We start from the raw sequence: 26,861 nt of genomic DNA, 5'->3' as shown, positions 1-26,861 counted from the left end.
ACTACTGTTACCATTAGGAAACAAAATTATTGCTTGGAAAGTGGGAGGATGGGGGTTGGCCGTGAGCTGGCGATGCTGTGGGGTTGCTGCAGTAGTGGGTGTTCAGGACACACTCCCGTGGGCTATGAGTAAGGCTCATTTGGCTCATCTCTGTGGCTGCCAGTGTGCTCACCAGCCAGCTGGTGTGGCTCTCAGCAAGTGCTGGCTTCCAGCCTATTGTTTCTGAAGCCTCGGGGTCTCAGTGTGTCTGCAAGCTTTCAAAAAACCAAAGAAAGATCATGTTTGTCTTGCTGCAGTTCACGTGTGCAACGTCTTTATTAAAAATTGAAAATAAATAATTGGGAAAAAAGGTCTAGAAAAACTGGCTACTGGTTTTCTATGTGGTGATGAGATGAAAGAATTACTGTGCTGTCCTGATCCTAGTGGACTTGGCAGTGACAGATTTACAGTTGGACTCAATGATATTAAGGGTCTTTGGCAACCTAAACAATTCTCTGATTCTATGACCATGTAAGGTGGGAGTGTTTCTGGCCTCTGCCCATTTTTACTTCACTGGGCCAAACCTGAACTAAGGTCAGGAATGTGCTTGCAAATAAGTAAATACACTTTGGGAGATATTTGTATAAAGTCTAATTCAGAAATCTGTCTCTAACATGCAGAACTCTCTTCAGGAAAAGCCTGAAAGCAGGTTTTTCAATTTATCCTATGTGGGAGGGAGTGAAATGTCCAATTCCCCTGCTTCTGCAACAGCAGCTAAAACATGAAAGTCTTTCTTTGTCCATGGCCCAACACATGCGTTGTACCTTTGTGATTCAGGATAGGAAGTAATAACCATGTTTTCTCTGAGCAGCCAATTTACTGTTTGTCTTCACTGATTGAGACACCTTTAAAACTCAAGCATTCCTCAACAGATGTCTTTCAATGTTTAAAAAAGGTTTATTCAGGTTTGCTGGTATATTTCTTTGCTCACGCAGTGGTTTTGAATTTGGAGAAGAGAAGGAATAGCTACATCTTTTTGTTACTGTCAATGCCTAGTGTCACCATTTGAAATTCAAATCCACTGAATACTTTTTTCTGAGGCATGACTGAATTTGGTAGTCCTAACAGATACAATCTATGCCTGGAATAAATGTCCTTTAATTTTTCATTAGCCTGGGCTTCCAGTGGCTTAACACTGTCTGCATTATGCATGCCGACTTCAGGGAACAAAAAAGTCAGAATTTAGAAGCATGAAGCAGAAATCCAAATATGGTATAATATAAACTGGAGAGGAGTCACCCCAAACCTTGACACAGTATATTCATTCCCCAGTATGTTACCATATATTTTTTTTTTACCTAGACAGAAACTCGGCCCTTTACGAGAAGCAGTCTGTACTCCAGTTTTATTTCCTTATGCATGCAACAGACTTGGATTTATTTATTCAGAGTAAATGATTTTTTACATTTGGCTCTCCCTAATAATGTGTTTTCAACCCTTTTCAGAGACATGTCATATGAAGTACTCTTGAAAATCTAAGTCCATTTCAAAGCTGTCATCCGTGCTGCCTCTCTTTTCTTAATTCTGCAATAAACAACAGTAATGGTTCCCCAATTGTCCTTATCTTTTAACTTTTTCAGCCTTTTCTCCATTTATTCTTTCTGCTTTGTTTTTTCATTTGCTGTCATTCAGATAGGGCCATATCTGACAGATTGGTGAGATTTATTTATATTCCTGTCAAATGGTTTAGATACTCAGTAACAATGATACAGGAAGGTAGAAAATATTTATTTTGGACTTTATTTATCTCTTGGTTGGACTGGTATTTTTAAAACAGCCGCTGCATCTTTGTTGAGTTACATGTTTGGTAAATGTTCAAAAATAAATTAAGTAACACAAAGAAAAAAGTGAGACCTACACACAGAGAGGCCCAGAGAGATCCAACACAATCAAACGTCATTAATCTTTTATGTATTAATTTCCTCTGTTGATACAGCTTGTGGTCCAAGAATTCCCAATTATTCAGTACTGCTATCTATACCATCCTTGTGAAAAATGTTCTTAAATCTTGAACTGACAACTGAATCTCTGCAAAGAAGATTATGGTATTTTTCATGATGATGTGCTGCCACATTTTCTATTGACATTTAATATCTGAATTACTTCTCTATAGAAGTTTGGTGGTCTCTTTGTTAAGGGCAAATAGAACAGAAATAAGCTACATTTAGCTGAATTGTCAGTTAAAAAAAGTCAAATGAAAGTATCTGTTGGACTGAAATAAGGTAAAATATGTCATACTTTTTCATGTTTGTCTCCTTATCTGGGACCATCAAATACTGTTTTTAGTTCAGAACCCTGGGATAAAAAATGGCTCTCAGTACTGTGGCATGGAAATTCATATTTTCTGTGCCTTTATTGCAGCAGTTGGTTTTGCTACTAGAATGTTAAGTAAAACTGGCAAAATTAATATAATTACTCTAGATTCCAAATTTTGTGGTCCATGAATTTTAAATCAAACTAGTGATGAGCATTTTTAACCCTATTTTTTCTCCTTGATCTTTCTTTGGCTCTGGACCTTGGAATCTCAGAAGTACAAAATTTAGAGTCATAGATTCATAGAATCATTAAGATTGGAAAAGACAAATTCACAGAATTGTTTGGGTTGGAAAAGGTCTCAAAGACCATCAAGTCCAGCTCTTACCCAGCACTTCCAAATTCAACACTAAACTCTGCCCCCAAGCACCACCATATCTATAGATCTTAAATACCTGCAGGGATGGTGATTTAACCACTTCCCTGGGCAGCCTGGTTTAGTGTTTGACAACCCATTTGGAGAATAGTCAACTTGGCATCCACCAAGATTCTCAGGTCATTCTCTGCAGAGGTGCTTCCCAGCAGTTCAGCCCCCATCCTGTTACTGGTTCTTGGGATTACACCTCCCCAAATGCAGAACCTTGTATTTGCCTTTGTTGAACTTCATTCTCTACACCCAATTCTCCAGCTTTTTGAGGTCATGAATGGCATGCCCAGCCTTCAGGTGTATCAGCCACTCCCCACAGTGTCATCAGCAAACTTGCTCAGGGTGCATTCCATCCCTTCATTCAGGTTGCTGATAAAGAGTTTGAATAAGATTGGATTCTCCTCAGCTGATCACAGCTCTCTGAGCTCTGTTATTCAGCCGGTCCTTGATCTGCCTTGTTGTCCATTCATCTAACTCTCATCTCCTGAGCTTTATTTATGAGGATGTTATGGGAAACGGTGTCCAAAGCCTTGCTGAAGTGGAGGCAGACAACATCCGCTGCTCTCCCCTCACTGACCTGTCCTGCCCTGCCATCATAGAAGGCTGTCAGATTGGTCAGCATGATTTCCCCTTGGGGAATTCTTTCTGACTGCCCCGATGTCCTTCTTTTCTTTTATCTGCTTGGTGATGACCTCCAAAATGACCTGTTCCATCACCTTTTGAGGAGGGGAAGTTAGGCTGACTGGCCAGTGTTTCCTGGATCCTTTTTCTTCCCATTTTTGAATAGAGGAGTAACACTGACTTCCCTCCAGTCATCATCCACCTCTCCTTTTCTCCATAACTTTTCAAAGAGTGTTTTAGCAACATCTGCCAGCTACTTCAGCACTGTGGGTGCATCTCATCAGGACCCATGGATTTACGGATGTTATGTCTGCCCAGCCAATCTGTAATGCAACCCCTTAGAACCAAGAAAACTCTTTCTTTTCTCCAATCTCCCTTATCTGCAAGATCTGAGGGCTGGCCTCAGCAGTAAAGACTGAGGCAAAGAAGGCATTCAGTAATTCCACCTTCTTTTCCATAACCAGGAGACCAATCTGATTTATCAGTGACCCACATTTTCCTTATTCTTCCTTTTGCTGCTGATGTACTTGTAGAAGTCCTTCTTTCTGTCCTTGATGGCCCTTACCAGACTCAATTCTAGCTGGGCCTTGACCTTCCTTGTTACATCCCTGCATATTCTGACAATGTTCTTATAGTTCTTCCATGTGGTCTGTGCCTTTTCCCACATCTCATAAATTTCTTCCTTCCATGTGAGATTTACTAGAATCTCCCTGCTTATCCATGCAGGTCTCCTGACCCCTTTGTTGCTCATTGGGAATACGCTGGTCTTGAGCTTGAAGGAGGGATGCTTGAATACTGACCAAGTCTCTTGGACCCCTGTTAGAGATTTTTTCAGAAATGGCTTAGAAGGCAGCTGTGAGGAGCAAATTCTCACAGCCTGTTTCTGTAAACAGTAGAAGTTCTCAAGTTGTTTTTAATTACAAGTAAAAGTGACAAACATGAAGGCCTTGAGAACCTTGCATACCAGAGTTCTCAAGCAGCTTTCTCATAACAAGTAGATATTCTATCTTTAGCTGTTTTGAGAAAGTAAAAGTAAGTTTTGAGAACACAAATCTTGGTATTGGAAACAAAAGGAGGAGTTGGTGTGTTATCTCTGACCTATTGTGAGCTCGAGTTTTGCAATATGCATGAACTTAATTAACACGGTTATAAAAAGTGATCAGATGGTCGTCTCCCTCCACTTCAATAGACCCCCATATTTTCCAAAACCCTAAACCATGGAATTCCTCCAAGTAGTCTTTGAAGAGCTCTAAGTTCAGGACCTCTGAACTTAAGTAAGCAGTAAATCCTGAACTTAAGCAGTAAGTCCTGCTTACTGCTTTGCTTCCTCACAGGATTCTGAATTCCAGCATCTTAGTGATCACTGTTTTGGAAAACTCTCCTGCAGCCAATCTTGATAAATCTGGGAGCAGTACTGACTTTTCAGGAGCCAGCCCACAAAAAGACCTGCACAAACAGTGGTGTGGAGGAATATATCCCAAGAGAAGCAGAAAGGATGGCAGCTGCCCCTGGGAGGATGCTGGCCTCCTCTGTGTGGCAGTTGCTTTTTGCCTGTTGAGAGATTGTGCTTTATCCTTTAGATACTTGGCTGTCTCTTCTGGGCGCACTTGGACCAGCTGGGAGACTCATGAGCCCATGGTAGACATACACAGTAGCAGCACAGGCTGCGTTATCCCCCCAGTTCTATAAAGTATGAAGAAGGGAAGGGGGAACCTTGTATCCTGCTGTCCTTTGGGCAGTACTGACCAGAAATAAGGTCCTCCTCTGTATTTAAAAAAAAATAAGGCAGTAAAATAGTTGTGATACCAGCTTACTTTAGCATCTAGAATGGAGACTCACCAGTGCAGAACCAAATGAAAAAAGTTTTATCTATCTGATCAGGAAATATGTGTTGGCATTAATTGTCATTAAAAAATAAATTTGTGTGCATCTTCTTGTGTTTTTGTTTTATAACCCTAGATTGGTGAATTGTTGAGCACCACACACCCTGCCAACAAAGCCAGCCTAACTCTTTTCTGCCCTGAGGAAGGGGACTGGAAAAATTCCAACCTTGACAGACACAACCTTCAAGACTTCATTAACATTAAACTCAACTCAGCTTCCATATTGCCTGAGATGGAAGGACTCTCTGAATTCACAGAGTATCTGTCAGAATCAGTAGAAGTGCCATCGCCTTTTGACATTTTGGAGCCTCCAACCTCAGGAGGTTTCTTGAAGCTCTCCAAACCCTGCTGTTACATTTTCCCAGGGGGAAGAGGGGACTCAGCATTGTTCGCAGTGAATGGATTCAATATGCTTATCAATGGAGGATCTGAAAGAAAATCTTGTTTTTGGAAAGTTATCCGGCACTTGGACAGGGTAGATTCCATTCTGCTCACTCACATTGGAGATGACAATCTGCCAGGAATCAATAGCATGCTTCAGCGAAAGATAGCTGAACTAGAAGAGGAACAGTCCCAAGGGTCTACTACCAACAGTGACTGGATGAAAAATCTGATCTCGCCTGATTTAGGAGTTGTGTTCCTTAATGTACCTGAGAACCTGAAGAACCTGGATCCTAATTTTAGAGTAAAAAGGAGTGTAGAAGAAGCTTGCTTTACTCTCCAATATTTAAATAAGTTGTCTATGAATCCAGAACCTCTTTTCAGAAATACAGGAAATACCATTGACCCTATCATTTTATTTCAGAAAATGGGAGTTGGCAAACTTGAGATGTATGTGCTTAATCCTGTCAAAAATAGCAAAGAGATGCAATATTTTATGCAGCAGTGGAGTGGTACTAACAAAGATAAAGCTGAGTTCCTACTACCTAATGGCCAAGAGCTTGACATTCCCTTATCCTATTTCACCTCTGTCTCATCCCTGATTGTGTGGCATCCAGATAATCCTGCAGAAAAAATAATCAGAGTTCTCTTTCCTGGAAACAGCACCCAGTATAATATTCTAGAGGGACTAGAAAAACTCAAACACTTAGACTTCCTTAAACAGCCAATGGTTACACAAAAAGACCTAACTGGGAACATTGCTAGTCCAGCTGTGAAACAAGCGAAATTGAAACAACGAACAGATAGCAAGGAGAGTCTGAAGCCTGCTGCAAAGACACCACCAAATAAGCCTGTCAGAAAGGAATCTAAAGAAGAAACACCAGAGTCTGTGAAGCCTAGTCCAGTACCAGAAAAGCCACAGAAGCTGGAAAGTAAAGAAAAAGTTCCAGTTAAAAAAGAAAAACCAGCAAAAGTAGAGACCAAACCAATAGTGGTGGAAAAAGACATAGCAAGTAAGGAAGAACAATTAGTGAAATCTGAAACTCCTGAGAAACAAGGTACAGATGTAAAACCGAAAATGTCAAAGGAGAAGACACTGAAAAAGGAAGTCAAAGCAAAGCCTGAAGAAAAGAAGGAGGACAAAGAAAAACCAAAGAAAGAGGTTTCTAAAAAAGAAGAGAAAACACCCGTCAAAAAAGAGGAAAAACCAAAAAAAGAAGAGATCAAGAAAGAAGTTAAGAAAGAGGTGAAAAAGGAGGACAAGAAGGAAGCTAAGAAAGAAATAAAGAAAGAAGCTTCACCAAAAGAACCTAAAAAAGAAACTAAAAAAGAAGAGAAGAAGGAAATCAAGAAGGAAGACAAAGAAATCAAAAAGGACATCAAAAAGCTTCCTAAAGAAACAAAGAAGACAGCTACTCCTTCAAATGAAGCCAAAAAGCCAGCAGCAAAGCCTAAACCACAAAAGAAGGAGGAACCTGCTAAAAAAGAAGCAATAGCTGCTGGAAAGCCAAAGGAAAAAGGAAAAGTTAAAAGTGTGAAGAAGGACCTCAAAGTCAGTGGAGCACAAGCTGCCCTTGCAGCAGTTGGAGCCACAACTGTAGCAGCTGCAGAAATTATAGCTGGTGGAAAGGAGCTTGAAGCAGAGAGATCCCTTATGTCTTCACCAGAGGATTTAACAAAGGATTTTGAGGAATTAAAAGCTGAAGAAGTGGAAACAATAAAAGAAACAAAATCTGAAGTTGCACTTATAAAGGATGATCTGAAACTCACTGGCACAGTACAAAAAGACGCTTTTGAAGTACAAAAAGAAAAATTGGATAATGAAGGACCTGCTGAGTCATCTGATGAAGGCATAACTACCACAGAGGCTGAGGGTGAGTGTGAACAGACACCTGAAGAATTGGAACCTGTGGAAAAACATAAGGTTGATGACAATGAAAAGTTTGAAGATGAGGGAACTGGCTTGGAAGAATCATCTGAAGCAGATTATGAAGAAAAGGCAGAGACAGAAGAAGCTGAAGAACGAGATGAAAATGAAGTAGAAAAAACACAACTGGATGCCACAAAACCATATGTGGAAGAATCAAGTAAAATTCCAGGTGCCTCAGAAAAAGTAATGACTCAAGTAGATACTAACATTAAAGATGAAAATTATATTGAAAAGGCAGATTATGAGGCATCCGATGAACGAGCTGAAGAAGACCGGGAAGAAGCAATAGAAAAGGCAGAAACTGAAGAGACTGAAGAAGATGAGGAAGACAAAGCAGAAGACATCAGAGATGAAGAAGAAACTGAAAAAACAGAAGCCGAAGAAGATTACGTGATGGCTGTGGTAGACAAAGCTGCAGAATCTGGTGAAGCCGAGGATAAGTATGGCTTACTCATAATTACACCAACTAAGCGCTCTGAGTCTCAGTCTCCCGTGATTGAACCAGCTTCTTCTATCCATGATGAGACTCTGCCTGGTGGTTCAGAAAGCGAAGCCACTGTTTCTGATGAAGAAAATAGAGAAGATCAACCTGAGGAGTTCACTACTACTTCAGGTTACACACAGTCCACCATTGAAATATCCAGTGAACCAACTCCAATGGATGAAATGTCAACACCCCGAGATGTCATGAGTGATGAAACTAACAACGAGGAAAGCGAGTCGCCCTCTCAGGAATATGTGAACATTACCAAGTATGAGACATCACTGTACTCTCAGGAGTTCAGCAGAACTAAACTTTCTCCACTTCCAGATGCTTTTAATGGGATTTCAGAAGGATCCAAAACAGAGGCCACAGAAGGAAAGGATTATAATGCCTCAGCTTCTACCATCTCACCACCCTCTTCATTAGAAGAAGACAAATTCTGCAAATCTGCATTCCAAGATGTATACCGGCAAAGAGAAAGTGAAATCCAAGGCACTGACAAATTAGAAATCAGAGAACCCTATCAAGAAGATGGTGGAAAACATAGTTCAGCCAAGAGTCCAGCTGACAGTTTGTCCCCTCCATCGCCTGTTGCCAAAACACCACTGAGTGAACGTAGCGTGAATTTTTCGCTCACTCCCAATGAGATCAAGGTTCCTTCTGAGTCTGTCCCCACTGCTAAATTGCCTGATGTACACCAAGAAGTTGCTGAAGAGCACTGCACAAGCCCAGAAGATAAAACATTAGAAGTAGCATCTCCGTCACAGTCTGCTGCTGGTAGTGCTGGCCACACACCTTATTATCAGTCTCCCACTGATGAGAAGTCCAGTCAGCTTCCCTCTGAAACCAGTGAAAAGTCAACCGAAGCTCCTGTTAGCGTTGAGTTCAGCGAAGTTAAAGATGAGTCTGAGAAATGCAGAATAAGCCCTATGGATGAGCCCGTGCCAGATTCAGAATCTCCTATTGAAAAGGTTCTCTCGCCTCTGCGGAGTCCTCCACTGATAGGTTCAGAGACCACTTACGATGCATTTTTGAGTGCTGATTTAAAGTCTCCCACCAGAGACTATGGAAGTCCTTCTGAGGGGAAACCTGAAAAGGAAAAATCACCTGTTCAGATGAGCCCAGCTTCTGAAGCAAGCTCTGTGGGCCTCTTCCAAGAAAAACAAGATGAAAAAAGCATGGAATTTATGGTAATTAAGGAAGGCTTCAGCCTGGAAAGGAAAATGGAGGACACAGAACCCAGCAGCTCCCAGTCTTCACTGGTCTTGGATGAGCGGAAGTTAGCAGGTGATCTCTCACCAACTCAAATAGATATCAGTCAGTTTGGTTCTTTAAAAGAAGATACCAAAATGTCAATTTCTGAAGGCACTGTCTCTGACAAGTCTGCAACCCCTGTTGATGAGGTTGTTGCAGAAGACACCTATTCCCATATAGAAGGAGTAGCTTCTGTCTCTACAGCATCTGTTGCCACTAGTTCATTTCCAGAACCAACTACTGATGATGTATCTCCTTCTTTGCATGCTGAGGTTGGTTCTCCCCACTCTACTGAAGTTGATGATTCCCTTTCAGTCTCAGTTGTTCAAACACCAACAACTTTTCAGGAAACAGAAATGTCTCCATCTAAAGAAGAGTGCCCAAGGCCTATGTCAATTTCTCCACCAGATTTCTCACCTAAAACTGCAAAATCAAGAACACCGGTGCTTGATCACAGATCTCCTGAGCAGTCAGCTATGTCAGTAGAATATGGTCAAGAGTCACCTGAGCAGTCTTTAGCAATGGATTTTAGTAGGCAGTCTCCAGAATATCCTGCTGTAGCCTCTAGTGTACACCATATATCTGAAAACGGACCAACGGAAGTAGATTATAGCCCTTCAGATATACAGGAGTCTCCTTTTGCACAGAAGATTTCACCTGTGGAACAGTTATCTTACTCTCAAGAGAAAGATATTTCAGAAATTATTTCAGTTTCTCAAATTGAAGCTTCATCCTCAACTTCATCAGCTCATACACCTTCCCAGGTAGCTTCACCACTGCCAGAGGAAGTTTTTTCAAGTGGTGTTCCACCCAGAGAAATGTCACTGCATTCTTCTTTTACCTCAGAAAAGGTACAGAGCCTGGGGGAAAAGCTGTCACCAAAATCTGACCTGTCTCCACTAACTCCAAGGGAATCTACTCCCCTGTACTCTCCTACTTTTCCAGACTCACCTCCTGCAATCACAGGAGCAGCTAGTCACACACCTTTGTTGTCACAGCGTTTGTCTCCTATCAAAGCTTTTGTTTATCAGGAACCCCTATCAAAGCACAGTCCAGAACCTCTACTCAGCCCAGATAAAGAAGATTCAGAGAAAAGCAGCAGGTCACCAGAAGAACTTAGTTATTCATTTGAGGCCAGAGAGAAAAGTACGAGGTCACCAGAGAGTATCAGCTATTCCTATGAAGCAGTCGGAGAATCTACTAGATCACCTCAAGCTATGGATTATTCCTATGAGACAAGCAGAAAAACTACTAGGTCTCCTGAGACCACAGATTATTCCTATGAGATAACCAGGAACACTACTAGGTCACCTGAGGGTACAGACTATTCATATGAGATAATTGAAAAAAATATGAGGTCATCTGAGGTCACCGATTATTCTTATCAGATAACGGGGGAAACCACCAGATCACCAGAGGCCACAGATTATTCCTATGAGACAGCTGGGAAAACTACCAAATCGTCTGAAGCCACAGATTATTCCTATGAGTTAGCTGGGAAAGCTACCAGATCACCTGATACTATGGATTATTCCTATGAAACAACAAGGAAAACCTCTGAGTCACCAGAAGCCGTTGGCTACTGCTATGAGACAATTGGGAGAGCCACCAGGTCATCAGAGTCCATGACTTATTCTTATGAGACAACTGGGAAAGCCTCCAGTTCACCTGAAGCCGCAGATTACTCGTTTGAGACAACTGGGAGAGATAGCACTGGGAGGTCACCTGAAGCTACCAGCTATTCCTATGAAGCAAGTGCACATTTTACTCCGAATAAATCGTTAGCAGAATCCCGTCAAGATGTTGACTTATGTCTTGTGTCCTCTTGTGAATATAAACATCCCAAAACCGAACTTTCACCTTCATTTATCAACCCAAATCCCCTTGAGTGGTTTGCAAGTGAAGAACAGTCTCAAGATCAGGAGAAGCCACTGACTCAGTCTGGGGGAGCTCAGCCTCCTTCTGGGGGAAAGCAGCAAGGGCGGCAGTGTGATGAAACTCCTCCCACGTCTGTGAGCGAGTCTGCCCCGTCTCAGACTGATTCCGATGTTCCCCCGGAGACTGAGGAATGTCCTTCCATCACTGCAGATGCTAACATTGACTCAGAAGATGAGTCGGAAACCATTCCAACGGACAAGACAATTACGTACAAACACATTGACCCACCCCCTGTTCCAGTGCAGGATCGCAGCCCTTCCCCCAGGCACCCTGATGTTACCATGGTTGATCCAGAGGCTCTGCCGGTTGAACAGAATTTAGGTAAACCTTTGAAGAAGGATCTCAAAGAGAAGACAAAGACAAAAAAGCAGGGTACCAAGACCAAGTCATCTTCTCCTGTTAAAAAAAGTGATGGTAAATCAAAACAAGTGGCTTCACCAAAGCCAGCTACAAAAGAATCTTTAGACAAAATTTCCAGAACAGCTTCTCCAAAAAAGAAGGAATCTGTGGAGAAGGCAACCAAAAATATCTCTAATCCAGAGGTAAAGTCTCGAGTGGAAGAGAAAGATAAGGATACCAAGAATGCAGCAAATACAACAACATCTAAGTCGGCAAAGACTGCAACCACAGGTAAAGACAAACAGTGATGCCCTGGTGTTATGATTTTCTTAGTTGTTGCAGTGTAGTTAGTTTGCTATTATATCAGCCTAAAGTGTGGTTTGTGGCATATCCTCAAAGAAAGTTCAGGTTTTAAGTACAAATCCAGTATGCAAATGCCACATAAATGCATGAAAGTCACTACTTCTATAATCTGAGAAAATTGAGGCCTGTTTGCCCAGAGAGAACATAAAATAGAAAGAATTTAATATAAGCTGTCTAAACAGTTAACCACCTAATAGCATTGGAAGTACCACTTTTGTAGGTGAAGTAAAATCAGTAGCAAGGTGAACCCTTTTATTCATTGTGAGAAATACGTAGATACAATTCTCTTTAACATAAATTAATGCAATTTAATATTGTGCGAGGCAAAGTCACTATTTCTCTTTGGATCCTCTTATTACTTTGCTGAATTGATTTTAAAAGCAGCATTTAAAAAAATTTAACATTAGTAAAAGCATTTTGAGTGAAGTAAGCATGTACATCACATAATCCAGTCTTATGCCGTCACTGATAACTAAATACACAGAAAGTTAATGTAATTTTGAATGTCTTTTATACATTCTAAGTAGCAAAAAATTGTGAATTAGATTACTGAAGGAGGTATTGTGCTAATCGGTTGTTTCCAGCAGACCTTGTTAGGCACTATTTGGGGGATACTTTGATTTTTCTGCTGTGAGGACTGATGTTTGTTGAAAGCTTCTTTACAAGGAGCAGTTCTAGAATTCAGCACAAACAAACCAGCAGTCAATTGTCCTTAGCTTCCCCATTTTTGGTAGTCCACTGTTCCTTTCTTACCCCATCATTTGCATCTCTGTTAGAAGATACATTTCAAAGCAGCAATGTAGTTATTCTTGCTGTGCATTTCTGCAGCACTTAAGTTCTATATTAAAGTCATTAGGCATACTTCTCAGGTATATGCTGGAATAATTTGTAATGACATAAAATTGCAAAAATACAGCAACAAGTATCATAATCAGTGTTGGTATGTACAAATTAAAATGATATCTGAGATTTTTTTTTATCATCAAAGATGATAAAATATTTTGTAACAAAACCAATAGCAAAACCTGTCTAAATCAGGAAGTCTTATCACTTCATTTGGCATTTTGCCCTGTAGTGTGCGCCAGAACATGCTAGACAACTGCAAGGGAGTTTTCTGGCCTTACACTATTTAACCCTAAATTGATCATATTGCTCAGATAATTGTTTACCAAGCTTAATCAACATGAGAAAGCTAATAAAACATAAACATTAATCATCTAGGTAAAATTACTGACTGAAGCCCGATTCAGTCACCAATCAATACATAATAGTGAATCAGTCATCAATACATAATAGCGAAAGCCACCATGATTTCAGAGCAAAAGATGCGATTTTTGTGTAATAGTTTTAATGTGTTTACATGTTGCACTTCATTTTGACTGAAGCCCTTAGATCAAGTACCGTATATACTGTGTACAGCAGCAAAGAAATGCTTCCCCTTACTTTTTGCGATAATTAGCTACTTTGTGTATGCAAATAAGGGTACAGCAGGCAGACAAATACTTGACTCTGTTCCCTGAATTGCTTTGCAACTTCCTCCTTCCAAGTTCCTCTTTGTGCTCATGTGTAGTAGCTTCCTGATCCATCTGTAAGGCCGCCTGAGGGCATCAGTTGCTATCATGTCTTGCTATGTACCTCAGATTTCAGGACAGCTTCAGATTTTCATGGCCTCCTGTTTGATACAAGGTTTTATGATCAGTCATACCCCAGACTTTCAAAAAGCTGCACTTCATCAGGAAAATAATAGCACCATTTGCTGAATGGTAATTGAGTAATCACAGCCCTGCATGTAATCTTTGGGTAATCACAGCCCTGCATGTAATCTTTGGATAATAGTAGTATATTACTGGAAAAGGTTCAGCCAAATTTTTGTCATATGGTAGTGATTTTTTATTGTATTATATAGTTCCAATTTTTCAGGTTTTTGCTCCCGTTACAATCGTAATTGGGGTACAACAAAGCTGTAACTTGCCATTGTATGTAGGAGGGTAATTCCATAATTGGCCACATCTCACCTCAGTGGTTATAACGGTAATTAATAAATGCATGCTTTTAACCAGCCTGTGATATATTCTTTTGTTGTTTGGTTTCCAAAGGACCTGGGAATACTAAGGTGGCAAAATCTACAGCAGTGCCTCCAGGACCTCCAGTGTATTTGGATCTGGTGTACATTCCCAACCACAGCAACAGCAAGAATGTTGATGTTGAGTTTTTCAAGAGAGTCCGGTCATCCTACTATGTGGTGAGCGGGAATGATGCCGCGGCCGAGGAGCCAAGCAGGGCTGTTCTGGACTCCCTGCTGGAGGGCAAGGCACAGTGGGAGAGTAACATGCAGGTAGGCTCTTCATTGCCATCTCAATCTGGAAGTCTAACCTTTCTCAGCTATGAGAAACTAGAGCGCCTCTGGCACAGATGGTGGCTGCCACAGAATGGGGCCCTGGCTTGGTTCGAAAGACAGGTGTCTGCCAAGAAAGGCAGGAACCTCCTTTGGAATGGAGAATATGATGAGAGGAAAGAGGACCTGCACCCAACACCTTTTACCCAGACCAATTCTCCTGGTATCTCTGTCCTTTACCTGGGGGTCTGTCCTACAAACCCCCAGGTAAAAAGAGAGAGTAGCTAGCTGCACTCTTCCCCTGAAGTGTGGCAACTTCTTTTGCCTTTCTTAAGTACCCCATCATTATTATTTCCTACCAACATATCTGGGAGAAAATTCCTTGAGAGAATGAAACAAAAGGAAGAATCCTAAACCCCAGCAGGCACCCTGGCTGGGCACCAGTGATGTGTGAAGCAGAGCTGCACTGCTGTCCCTTCAGACCAGTTCCTGGTTCTTAAAACAGTTAAGAACTGGTTTATAGGGCCAGCTTGGCCATCTCATGATTTTACTACACCACATACATGATCTGAGTTTGGCATTGTTGCAGTTTTAAGTAGGGAAGAAATGTTTCACACTTTTTAGAGAAATTACATGCATTTGGAAACTTCATGTGCCTTTCCATTATGATGAATAAGTAAAAAAAATATTTGTCTGTAATCTGAAGAGTTATCAGTGCAGATTGCAACCTTATACTTCTCTTGAAAGATGCATCTCAGCACTGTGAGAAACCAGCCTCATCTTCAACATTTTTAAAAGTTTAATAAGGGATAAAAGGGACAGTAAACAGCGATGGGTGTGTAGCTGTAGCTAGAGGCACACTGGCTAATCACAGCAAGTCTTCTTATGTACCTTTTCATTGCATTAGTAAAATACATATTCATACAGATTAAACATATTCAAGCACTTCTTTAAACTTGTTTACATGTTCCAGGGATTCTTTAGCTTGGTTCAACCGCTGACCCATCTTTTTAGAGTACATGCAGTAATCATGGATGTGATTTTGAGAGTCGTGTCTCACTTCTGTGGTTTCAGCAGGCGATAGTGGTAGTTGAAGGGTCAGTGGCAGGGATCTTGACATCTTTACAAATGTTATCTGACCATGCAGACCGTTTTAGCTATTTCCACAAGTATTTTAAATCAACATCAGCTATTTCACAAATTCATCTGATTTTCTCACTTCTGTCAGTTGGTTATAAAAACAAAGACATCAGTTATTATTCCACAACTACAGTTGATTCTGCATAAGTTAACACATAGCATCCACTTTAGTATTTTGTGAGAGCCTAAACTATAATTTATGTTTACCACACTAAAATATACAAGTTACACTGGGACCAAGACACTGCCCCAAAAAGCTGACAAATCATACTATATTAAATGCACATAAAAGTGATTACAATTTGTACTATATCAAAATTGTGGTGATTAATAATAATTTGCAAAAGCCAATACATAATAGCGAAAGCCAAGAACTACATAGTTATTTATAACAGCACCTTACAAAACCAACATTTTATTTTTATAAACCTTATTTTCAGTCATTCTACCTTACCTACATGTTGATTTCTTTTTATCCATCCATTTATTCAAGTATTTATTGCATAAAAATTCACTCTTTCCGAAAGGGAAACATACTTGTTGGCTGGGGCTTCTTGAAAAGACATATTACATATCAACTGTTTCTGTGGTCCATTAAATAGGACTTTTACTTCATGTTGCAGGTGACTTTAATTCCAACCCATGACTCAGAAGTGATGAGGGAATGGTATCAAGACACCCATGAGAAGCAGCAGGATCTCAACATCATGGTTTTGGCAAGCAGCAGCACTGTTGTTATGCAAGATGAATCTTTTCCTGCATGCAAGATTGAGCTGTAAGAGCAAGACCGTGCATCACAAGATTAAACTGCGTTTCCAGAAATTCTTCAGTGTGAAAACACCTTTCCTGAAAATTCAAGTCATCTATTTCAACTGCTGAACTATATACCTGCCAAATGCTATACTGTGTCGCAGTGATGCAAGTCACTAATATTTTTCAGTCTATGTTGGTTGCTAAGGGAAATAAAAGTCTTCCCATAGTAGAGTACAAATTACTGCGAAAATACAGATCCAGTTGCATCTCCACTGAACATTTTGAAACCATGCACTAGCAACCCCAATTGACTTTTGCCAGGTAGAGGCATTTGCCCTCTAAAGAAATACAAAGAGAGAAAGAGAGAGAGGGGTAGGAGGAGAAAGTAGTATATTATTAGGTCTGCATTAGTCTCGTGGCAATAGATGTATCGCTTACTAGAGTCTGCTTATGTTCTCACATAAGAAGAAAGTCTTAAATTTTTATCAATTTGAGCTATCACTATGGGGATCCTTTTTTTAAAGAATTAAGTTAGCTCAAACATAAAAAGAAAGAGAACATGGCTAGGAAGGGATGTATGACCTAATCACTCATCAGCAGCTTTCCACTTTAATTTGAACTCTGCATACTGACACACCCTAACAATCATAGGCCAAATATGCATGTAGCCTGCACCCCATCCAGAAGTCTAAAACCTTTCTTACAACATGCAGAACTGTTGGTCTAAGGCATGCTTCCAGCGAAAGCCCACTCACTCCAGCCAGAACTGACCAGTCCACATGCTTGAAAACACCCATGTCCACTGTCGATTAACTGAAGCAAAATACCAAAGCGGTCGGGAGTACATACAGTAGACAATTTGCCTTAGAAAGTGACTTGAATGTACAAAGAAACTTGATGCACTTATTTTTTAATGCTGAGACAGCAAATTTATAAAACATCTGTGTAGGATCATAGTTACACCAGTAAAGAAGCGTGAGTGTGCATGTGTGGTATTAGGAACTTATCTGACTGGTCAAATGGTTTGGTGCTATGAATTACATATATTAGTTATGTGAACACTTCACAGATGCACCTGGACAGCTCAACAAGGCAAGATGAGCTTTTTTTTGAAAGCTCCTTTCGTACTGTGGAAGCAAGATAGAAGTGGTGTCTAGTATCAGAGTTACAAAATTTAGTGAAACATTCAGAACGATGGAAAAGGTTACCTGTGAACCTGTACAGTATTCAGCCTTCCTTTGTCCTACCTGATTTTATTTGTTTAATTTAAGAGTGAACATGGGAACAAATGTACAGAAGCCTTTCTTTTTAGTGCTGCATGAACTTTTAATACATGACTTGTAACAAACATTTTCATTTACAGGTAAATGCAAAGAAAAATTTTTCAGGTGAAGGCATTCTTTCTAGTAGTTTTGTAAGATAAATGAGTAGTGTTGTTTAAGATTCTAGTGAGAATTGATATTGAGGTAAAATTTATTGAAAACAGTCAACTGTCAATGCTTTTTTCAGGAGATGGGTATGGAAGGACACCCTCATAAAATTATTCTGTTGATGGTGACAGAAAATGGGATTTGAGAAGTTGATTGCCCAATACTTAAAAGGTTATAACTTACATTCTCAACCCTCATAAGATCTTGGAAAAGGATAGAACAAGCAATAAGCAAAAAGTACCTTCTCTTCCCTTTTTCTTCCCTTCCTTTTCCTTCTCTTCCCCTTTGCTTTCCTCTTTCCTCTGTTCTTTCCTTTCCTCCTCTCTTTCCTTTACTCCTCTCTCCTCCTCTCATATCCTCTTTTTTAACTCTTTCATTTCCTTTCCTCTTCCACTTGTTACCTCTTCCTTTACTATTCTTTTTTTCTTCCTTTCCTTCTTCATGCCTCCATTCTTTTCCTTCTCTATACTGATTGCAGAGGAACAGCACCACTGCTCTGTGATTTAAGACAGTTTGGATTTTTTAGTCTCAGAAATTTTACCCCAATTAAAAAAAATCTTGTTGCATTGTAGAAGGTCTGCAAATCTGAATTTAAGAAGGTGTAAAGGCCTACAGCACGGAGTTATGTGCTGGTTGTATGAATCACCATTATGGCTGTTAAGTTTTACAATGTAGTGAACTATGACCTCATTTTATTTTCTCTACTTGTAATTTATTTCAATTTCACATTGTTAGGATATTTTTGTTTAATAGGTGTATGTTTGCACTCCTAATTTTTATGAGGGTTTTCTAATACTGGTTTAGGGTCTTGTAAATGTGGGCTTCTCATGCCCATTTAATGCTGTGAATTACTGTTTGTCAGTGGTTGGGGTTTTGATTTATTTTGAATGTCTTCTCTTTTTTAGATTTCTCTAGCAATGCTGTTTTATTTATTGCTATACCTTTTAAGTAGTTAAGAATAACTCAGAGTGACTATGGCACAAAAAGGCAGATGGAAATGTATTGTGAAAACAAGCATGTTTGCTGGGCTCATGTAATTCACTTTAAAATGCTTTTGTAATACATAGTCTACAAAGATTTGAGATATCTTTGCAGACTATGTTGTATAATTTTGCAGGTATGTTCTGCAGAATTTTTGGCAGAATAGTTGTACTGTTTCTACAATTCTTTCTGATTTGTCTATTTTATTATATAGTTCAGAATTCAAACCTTTTGAGTGGGTGGGAACAGATTTTCTGATTTTCTGACAACACCTGACATGGTTTGTATCTCTGCTTTGGTAGAAAATTGTTTTAAGTACAGTGGTGGTTTTGTGACTAATCTCACTTATGCCACTCACTCCTGTGAATCAGGAGCAATTTCACTACTGTCAGGGAAGTTACAGTCATCTGATCCTACTGTAAATTAAATTGGAATCAAGCCTTAAATATGCCCAAGCAGATTTAGGATGGCTGAAACATTTGTTTTACTTCTGAAATAATAGTTATAATTAGACACATGTACATTTGCTTTTTTTGCTGCTACAAGAATATTAAAACCATGGTCTGGCTATTCTGAGGTATTGTAATGCCTGTTCCATCCACTCCCTTCCAAACGGCAATGGTACCTAGATTCAACGCTGCGATGAGCTCCTCCATTGGCTCCTCTTGCCCTTAATGACTTTCCTGCCTGTGGATCTAATCTACCTGTGCTAATCCTAGTACTACTCAACTAGTTTAGTGTAACAGTCATCAAGATGTACTGTGTACATTAACGATGAGTGCTGTTGATCAGCATAGATTTCTAGGAGCATGGTTTGTTATTGATTACTCTAATTGTAAAGATTCAATATCTGAGTGCAAAGAACACTCCATTTCAATGATGGTATTACCCATAACAGCATTCCCAGTCATGATCTTTAAGCTATTAATATAATGCTTCATAATTCAATGAAGAATTAACTTTGGGGATCCCATCCCACTCTTGAACTTGGACAGGGCCTCTCTTGCATGCCTTTTCAAAGTCCTGTGGTGGGCCTGACTCATTGACCTCTATTTTCACCCCATCATTCATAGAAATCACTTTTGATTTTTTTTTTACTTATTTTACATACTGTGGTGAATGGAGATAACTGTGTATATGAATGTTGGGGTTTTTTTAATTGTCTATGATAGCTTATGCATTTTAGGAGAGTTCTGGTACTCTTTTACTAAGATTTAATAAATTTGTTAATTGAATTTTCAATCCCTCCCAACACAAGCAAATGAGTTCCAAAGAGCACTTGCTGTGCATTTGGAGCATTTCTGTCATGCGCTTCTCTTTGTTCATCTGTCGCCAGAGGTTCTTGCTCAGTAATGATGTTTATGAGAGAAATAGTAATTTTCTTGGTCTGGATTTACTAGAATATGAAAAAATATAATGTTTACCCTTAAAAGAAAAGCTTTCATCATTTCACTTAATAATTGAACAAAACAGTAAAATCAACTATGGGTAAGCATTTCTTAGAATGCAATTATATTATTCATCTGGTTTAAAAATGTTTGCTATTTTAAATTTGAAAAAAAAAAACCTCTTGTTTGTTGTGACTTTACAAAAAAAATCTTTAAAAAAGAGTAACTAAATAAAACAATAGAATGAAATATAGAAAGAAAAAAATTTAAGAAGCAGCTTCTCTCTACTAGGCTAACTAAGTGCTCCAGAAGGCAGGAGTTACCTCTTCAAGACTGGGCTGTCATCTCAATGTAAAAGACAAAATCTGAAATATGCTTTCACGCATTTGCATGCAGCCATTATCTTCCAAACTATGGAAAGAAAGTCTTGTGGCTGGCTGAGAAGCACCTCACACACCTCCTCTCTCTTGTTCTGAATGGTGTTTGTGTCAGTCTGCAGCTGTGTATGGTATTATGTCTTATAATCCTGCATCACTTCTATTCTATCCAATCATATCTAATGTAGAAAATTAGTTTCCAGTGAAAGTAATATGTAGTGCTTTTATGATATTTGTGTGCAATATCCCCTCTTCCATTGAGGATATTTGATGTAAAAGAATCAAACTCAGTTCCACAATAAAATACAAAAGTGCTAAAGTGGTGTTGACATGTTTCTTGTCTTTGTGTATGTACGTATTTTTAAGTTCTCTCTTTCTCTTAGTCATGATTACCTAGTCTCTGGGGTTTCTTCTTTTTCTGAAGATCAGTGATTATTTGAATGCCAGATAAACCCCAGTCTCTCTTTAGTAATTGGAAGATAAATGTGGAAGGATACTTTTATCTTGTGGTGTGAAACGTTACCATGATGTACCATGACATGGCTTCTCTTTGTTGTTCTCATTCCTGTACTCCCCAGGAGAATGAGAAAGCACCTCATTTTCGGTAGCTACACAGTCACAGATGATGCCAAATAAATTTACATCAAACTGAGTCCACCATGAGGTCTTTTCCAAAATTGTTGCAGTTCAACAAGAGTTTGTAGCTTGTCTGCAGTACTCATGGACCCTTCCTGGCCATCACTGCCATTCATCTTGGTTGGAGGGGACAGAGTATGGTGGGAAGCTGAGCCCTCAGTTCAGTTTTTTACTCTATAAATGTTCAACTTCCTCTGCTGCTGTTGAGGGAGGCTGTAACATCAGGCTTTCTGCCTTTGTAGTGGTTTGCTGCTGCAATGGCCTCTGTACTGTGATTGCAGTAGTCAATGGTGATGGCATGAAAGCAGGTAAAGCCTGGAGCAACAAAATGCAAGGGGTGCTCACCCCCAGGAGAAGCAGAGGTCCTGTGGGATTTCCTCCACCTGCAGACAGCAATCCCCTTTTGCAGGCCCTTATTCATCTCCAAAGTCCAAGGGTTTCTTTCTAGCTTCTTATAACTGTAAGAAATTATGTACTTTGCTTGAATTGGGCTGAGCATGGTGAAATAGGGAACAATTATGACTAGATGAGGGAAGTCAAGTGCTGCAAATCTTATAATTCTGCATATGTGTACATCAAGGTTTTCTAAGCTTTGTGGTAGAGTAACTGATGCTACTTAAAATATATTAAAATGATTGTGCAAAGGAGACCAGATCAAGCTTCACTCCCAGTCATTTACTTGTAGCTGCATAGCAAATTTGTGGTTTTGCATAGGTGTAACAGGGGCCAGGCCTACCTGGTATGTGGTGTTTGGCTTGCTGTTTCCAGATGCCACATGAAAGCTCCTTTCTTCAACACAGCTCAACAAATTCAATTATCTTATGAGGTATTATGTCAGATTCCATGGGAACATGATGGTTCCTCAGATCTTTTCAGTCTATAAAAAATGGGGGATCTATCTTGTGGCATCCTAGACTGGTAGACTAGTCATTCTTGATTTCTAGTGTTCTGAGGGTGGGACGAAATTTTAGCTTTTCATTGTTCCCAATGTCTTGGTTTGAAAAGGAAAGCAGGAGCCTCCCTTGGGATGGAAAATGTAAACTCCTCCCCCCTGAATTATTGTAATTTTGAAATTAAAGGGCTCTCAGGCAAGGGTACGGGAGTAGGAATAACAGTTCTCTATTAGGAAAAACATAAAAATAAAAATGCAGTAATACATAACAACACTGACAGAATCAGAATATTACCAGGGTATTGGTAGCAGTCTGATTAGATGGTGGCTGCAGTCCTCCTGGAGTGACAGATGTGGTTCTGTTGAATCAATGAGCCTATAGAAAGGGAGTACAATTCCTCTGAAGGTCCAGTGGCAGTGCAGATGGGCCTGGTCTTCCTCTGGGAATCCAGTGGGAAAAAGGCTGCTTTGGTGTTCCAAGTCTCAGATTATATCCAGGTAGGAATGGTTGGCTCCTCCCCATGGGCGGAGCATCTCACAATGGGATTATGCAGTTTTATCAGCCACGCAGTGACACTCAATGGCCCATTAACAGAAGATATTTCACAGAGGGAGGATTGGTTGCGGAAGAGATAAACAGCCCCACCTGGTTTTAACAGGTGGCCCAATTAACAGGAGATAACTGCTCCAACTCTAAGACATGGCAATAGAATACACACCCCTGGCCAATCCTGCATTTGCAACTCAAGACACCCAGGATGTGGCAAAAAAGAGGTGTCAAGGGGTCTCTGATTAACAGCTACAGTGACATCCAGCTATGCCCAACAATGAAACAAGACTCCTATGATGCTTTCTAAAGCATCTCTAAGCACATAAGCATTGCCCATGTCCTTAATTCAGCAAGCAGTTTTTGACTGCTGCCTGCTGTTGTAATCACTATTCATCTTCCATAGATGTGACTAGTCTGCACTAGCACGTACCATCCTCTGTTTTGCTGTGTGTGCCTTCTTTGACACCATCTCCCACAGCACACTCCTGGAAGAGCTGGCAGTCCTCAACTTGGACAGGAGCAGTCTTTGCTAAGAACTGGCTGGATGGCCAGGCCCAGAGAGTGGTGGTGAACAGTACTGCATCCAGCTGGGCTCTAGTGGTGTCCCACAGGGATCAGTGTTAGGGCCCAGTTCTATTTAGTATTTTTATTCATGAACTTGATGAGGGGATTGAGTTTACCGTGATCAAATTTGCAGATGATACCAAGCTGGAAGTGAGTGTCAATCAGTTGGAGGGTAGCAGGGCACTGGAGAGGGACTTGGACAGGCTGGATTGATGGGCAGAAGCCAAGAATATGAGGTTTAACAAGACCAAATTCTGGGTCTTGCACTTTGGCTACAACAGCCTCAGGCAGAGCTCCAGGCTGGGGACAAAGTGGCTGGCAGTGGTCAGGCAGAAAGGAATCTGAGGATACTGACTGACAGCAGCTGAGCATGAGCCTGCAGTGCCCAGGTGGCCAAGAAGGCCAATGGCATCCTGGCCTGTGCCAGCAATGGTGTGGCAGCAGGAGCAGGGCAGGGATTGTCCCCCTGTACTCAGCACTGGTGAGGACGCACCTCAAATCCTGTGCCCAGTTCTTGGGCCCTCAGTTTAAGAAGGACATTGAGGTGCTGGAGCATGTCCAGAGAAGGGCAACAAGATTGGTGAAGGGTCCGGAGGTCAAGCCCTGTGGGGAGCATCTGAGGGAGCTGAGGTTGTTTAGCCTGGAGAAGAGGAGGCTCAGAGGGGACCCCGTCCTGTAGTAAACCCCTCAGGTTTAGCCAGGGGCCCTTGGAGAATAGAATGCTGACACAGCAGCAAAGAAGTTTCCTGTCTCCAGGGACATCTGCCTTGTACCCTATCCCTACAGCCATGTAAGGCAATATTGTGTTAACCCTACTATTGGTCACTCATGGTCACTCTAACCCCTTTGCCATTGGTCAGGATTGGATCCGGGCCAAGGGTATAAAAGTAGCATATTGTACCCCTACTAACTCGGAAGAAGAAGAGCTGAGACCCTTCACGGACCCTCCAATAAAGCCATACTCGTGGAACACGGACCCTCCAATAAAGCCATACTCGTGGAACAGCCGGCGTCTTCTGCTTCTCCTCTCTCTACCGTCTGCTGGAGCCTTAGGCCAAGGGAAAAGCTACCTAGCAAGCAAAGCTGAAATCATAAGAGCTGCCTAATCACTAAGAGCTGAATATTCCCTGCTTGCTAGGGCTGTCCCGCAGCCTTGGTCTGAGAGCGAGCTGGCTTCTGGCACCCAGTCCCCTTGGGGACGGAGCTCTGGAGCTGTAACAGCTTGCATAGGATAAGACCAAGCAAGGCTCATTTACCGTCCCTCTCTACAGCTCCCAGAAGGAGGGTTTAGCCAGGTGGGAGCTGGGCTCTTTTCCCAGGCATCCAGTCACAGGGCAAGAGGATGGAGTCCTAAAGTGCATCAGGGGAGGTTTAGGTTGGACATTAAAAGGTATATCTTCACAGAAAGGGTGACTGGGCATTAGAATTCCCGGGGAGGTAGTGGAGTCACTTTCCCTGCAGATTGGTCCATCACCTGTGCTTGTGAATCACACAGGAAAGATAACTGAAATATCTGGAGCTTATGCCCTAATACAAACAAAGCTAAACATATGTAACAATGCCTATATGCACTGGAGTTGCATCCTCTGTACCTGTTAAGGTCCAGAAATTAATTTTGATTGAATTTTTACAAATCTCATGTTATTTTGCCGCTGCTCACCTATGTTACTTTCTGTCACAGTTTGACGCTGGCGCAATGCCGGTGCCCTCTGAAAATTACACTCCCCATGGTGTCTGCTGTGAGATGTGACCAGGAATAAGCAAAGCAGGCCCCCACTTAGAAATAAAGAAAACTTTATTAACCAAACTACAACCACATGTAAAAAGAGACACACAGGAAAAATGAAAACCTTCCAAAAACATTTTCTCCTCCCCCCACCAAATTCCAATACAACCATCCCTCAGATCACCAACTCTCGGTCCATCACCACCCTTTAGATAATCAATTCTCAGTTCATCAAGAGGAGAGGAATCCTTCTTGTGCCATAGGCTTCCCCAGGAAACACCGTTGAAACCTCGTGTGCTTCCCTGTCACTTGTGGCACCGCCTGGAGAACATCTGCCATTGTGACCTCTTCCTTCCATGCCCAGTGCTCTCACCACTGCACATGGACTAGGGCTGCTTCTAGGGTCCTTTTAAGCACAGTCTCACCTTTGGGACACCTGTCCCCCCCAAATTTCACCCCCTGGGGCCAAGGGGTCTCAACATTGAACCCTCTTGCTCTGAGCCATTGCCTCCTCCTGGATGCAGTCTCTTGTCACAGGAAACATGGTTCTGTCCATGGCTATAACAAGAAAAGTCCAGCTAAGGCCACTCCATCATCTCTTCCCACCTAAGAATCTTCTCTGCTCTTCCACCATCTTTCACTTGCCCAGACCTTCACACGTGCACATTTCCTTCTTCCATTTCATCTCTATCTCTCTTCTAGGAAAGGTTAATGTTCTGCAAAGTTTTCATTGTCCAAAAAAGGGTTAAAAGCTCGGGCTCTGCCCGCCCGGAGACTCCCACAGCAGCCGGACCCCTTCTCGTTGCACATCCCCCCCCCCCCCCCCCCTCACCGCTGGACGCCTTCTCGCTGCACACCCTCCCGCTTCTCGGCTGTGCTGCCGGCACATGTTACCAAGTTCCAAGGTAGCAGGCACAGGCTGTACTCTCTCTCTCTCTCTCTCTCCCTCTCTCTCTCCTGCGGGGCTGCCTGTCGCCTCCTGGTGCTTCTCCCACCCTTCCATGCCAGGGACTCTTCACCTCCCATCTCTGTCCCAGGCCCGGCCTACCTCACCCGGCCGCATGGCTGCCCAGCGGCGGCAGATGGACCAGGGAGAGATCCGAACTCTCTCCTCACTGGAACTCAAGAGAGCTTCCCCCGGAGTGCTCTGCTTTTAACCCCTGTGTTCTCAGAGGTGTATCCAATGTCCCCAGTGGTCACACCAGGTGCCAATATTCAAATCTGAACACCTATTGGTGTGACCACAGCATATCCCAGAAAACTTACTTCCTCTCAAACCATGACACTTTCCTAACAGCTGAAGGTAAACCGAACCACCAAGTCAATTAAATACTTAATATGAACCCTCCTCGAGAGTGCAAGTCAGCATTCCCAGGCGGAATTTACAGTTTCCAAAGATGAAATTATATCAGGAGTTACCCTGTGTAAGGATCAGAACAGGCTTGAAAATTTCTTTGCCCAAATCACTTAAAGGAGAAATGGTCAAGATTTGCAATAAACAAGATATATTGAAAGCTGAATTTTGTCATGTGCTAGTCACTGGAGCTCTAATTCTAAGATTATTTCTGTGCCTGGGGCATTTTCAATTTCGAATGGGTAGAATGGACTTGAGTTCATCAGAAAGGTTTAAGAGTAGCATGATTCAGTACTATGCAATTGCTAGCTGAGTTCAGTGACAACTTTGATTTCTGTGGGGACACTGATGCAGAGCAGGTGGCACAGTTTTTTACCACATTTAGCATCTAAAGTTACTTTTGAATTAATGGTTTGTCACTAATTTTTGACCTATACTTAATTCTCCATGATTTTATTGTGAAAGAGTCACTATCACAAGTTCAGGTTGTCAGCAGTATAGCAGTAGCTTCTCTTCTACAGTTGAAAAGCCTTTTCCTCATCTCTTCCTATCATTAAATTTCTAGAAAGGTAAATTTAACTCTACTGTCCACAGATGTGTTCAAATATTCAGATATACTTTGCAGGACCGAATAGTAGTTTCTACTGACCCAGAAACCTCAGGAATTGTAGTTTAAAATGACTCAGGAACCTCAGCAAAAGTGGATGCTGTTCAGCAGACCACATCTTGCATCCTTTTAAATTAGTGGTGCAACTCCCTTTTGTAACTGTTGACTCCAGCTTCCCGAGGAGGCAGGGGAAGAGAGGACACTTGCTAACTTGTG

General features: G+C 41.3%; 1 protein-coding gene across 1 annotated transcript in view; it reads left to right on the top strand.

Moving 5' to 3' along the window:
- The window catches only part of MAP1B (microtubule associated protein 1B), a 70,441-nt gene extending 49,806 nt beyond the window's left edge, over positions 1-20,635 (top strand). Inside the window, exons 5-7 of the mRNA XM_005488283.4 lie at positions 5,300-11,840; positions 14,009-14,247; positions 16,011-20,635. Of these exons, the coding sequence (XP_005488340.1) occupies positions 5,300-11,840; positions 14,009-14,247; positions 16,011-16,166 (6,936 nt within the window). The 3' untranslated portion in view covers positions 16,167-20,635. The remainder of the gene's footprint in view (positions 1-5,299; positions 11,841-14,008; positions 14,248-16,010) is intronic.
- The last annotated feature ends 6,226 nt before the right edge of the window (positions 20,636-26,861 follow it).

The sequence above is a fragment of the Zonotrichia albicollis genome, chromosome Z (genome assembly GCF_047830755.1).
Source record: "Zonotrichia albicollis isolate bZonAlb1 chromosome Z, bZonAlb1.hap1, whole genome shotgun sequence".
NCBI lineage: Eukaryota > Metazoa > Chordata > Aves > Passeriformes > Passerellidae > Zonotrichia > Zonotrichia albicollis.
The sequence above is the reverse complement of the archived record's forward strand: the minus strand, read 5'-3'. Positions and strand labels throughout refer to the sequence as shown.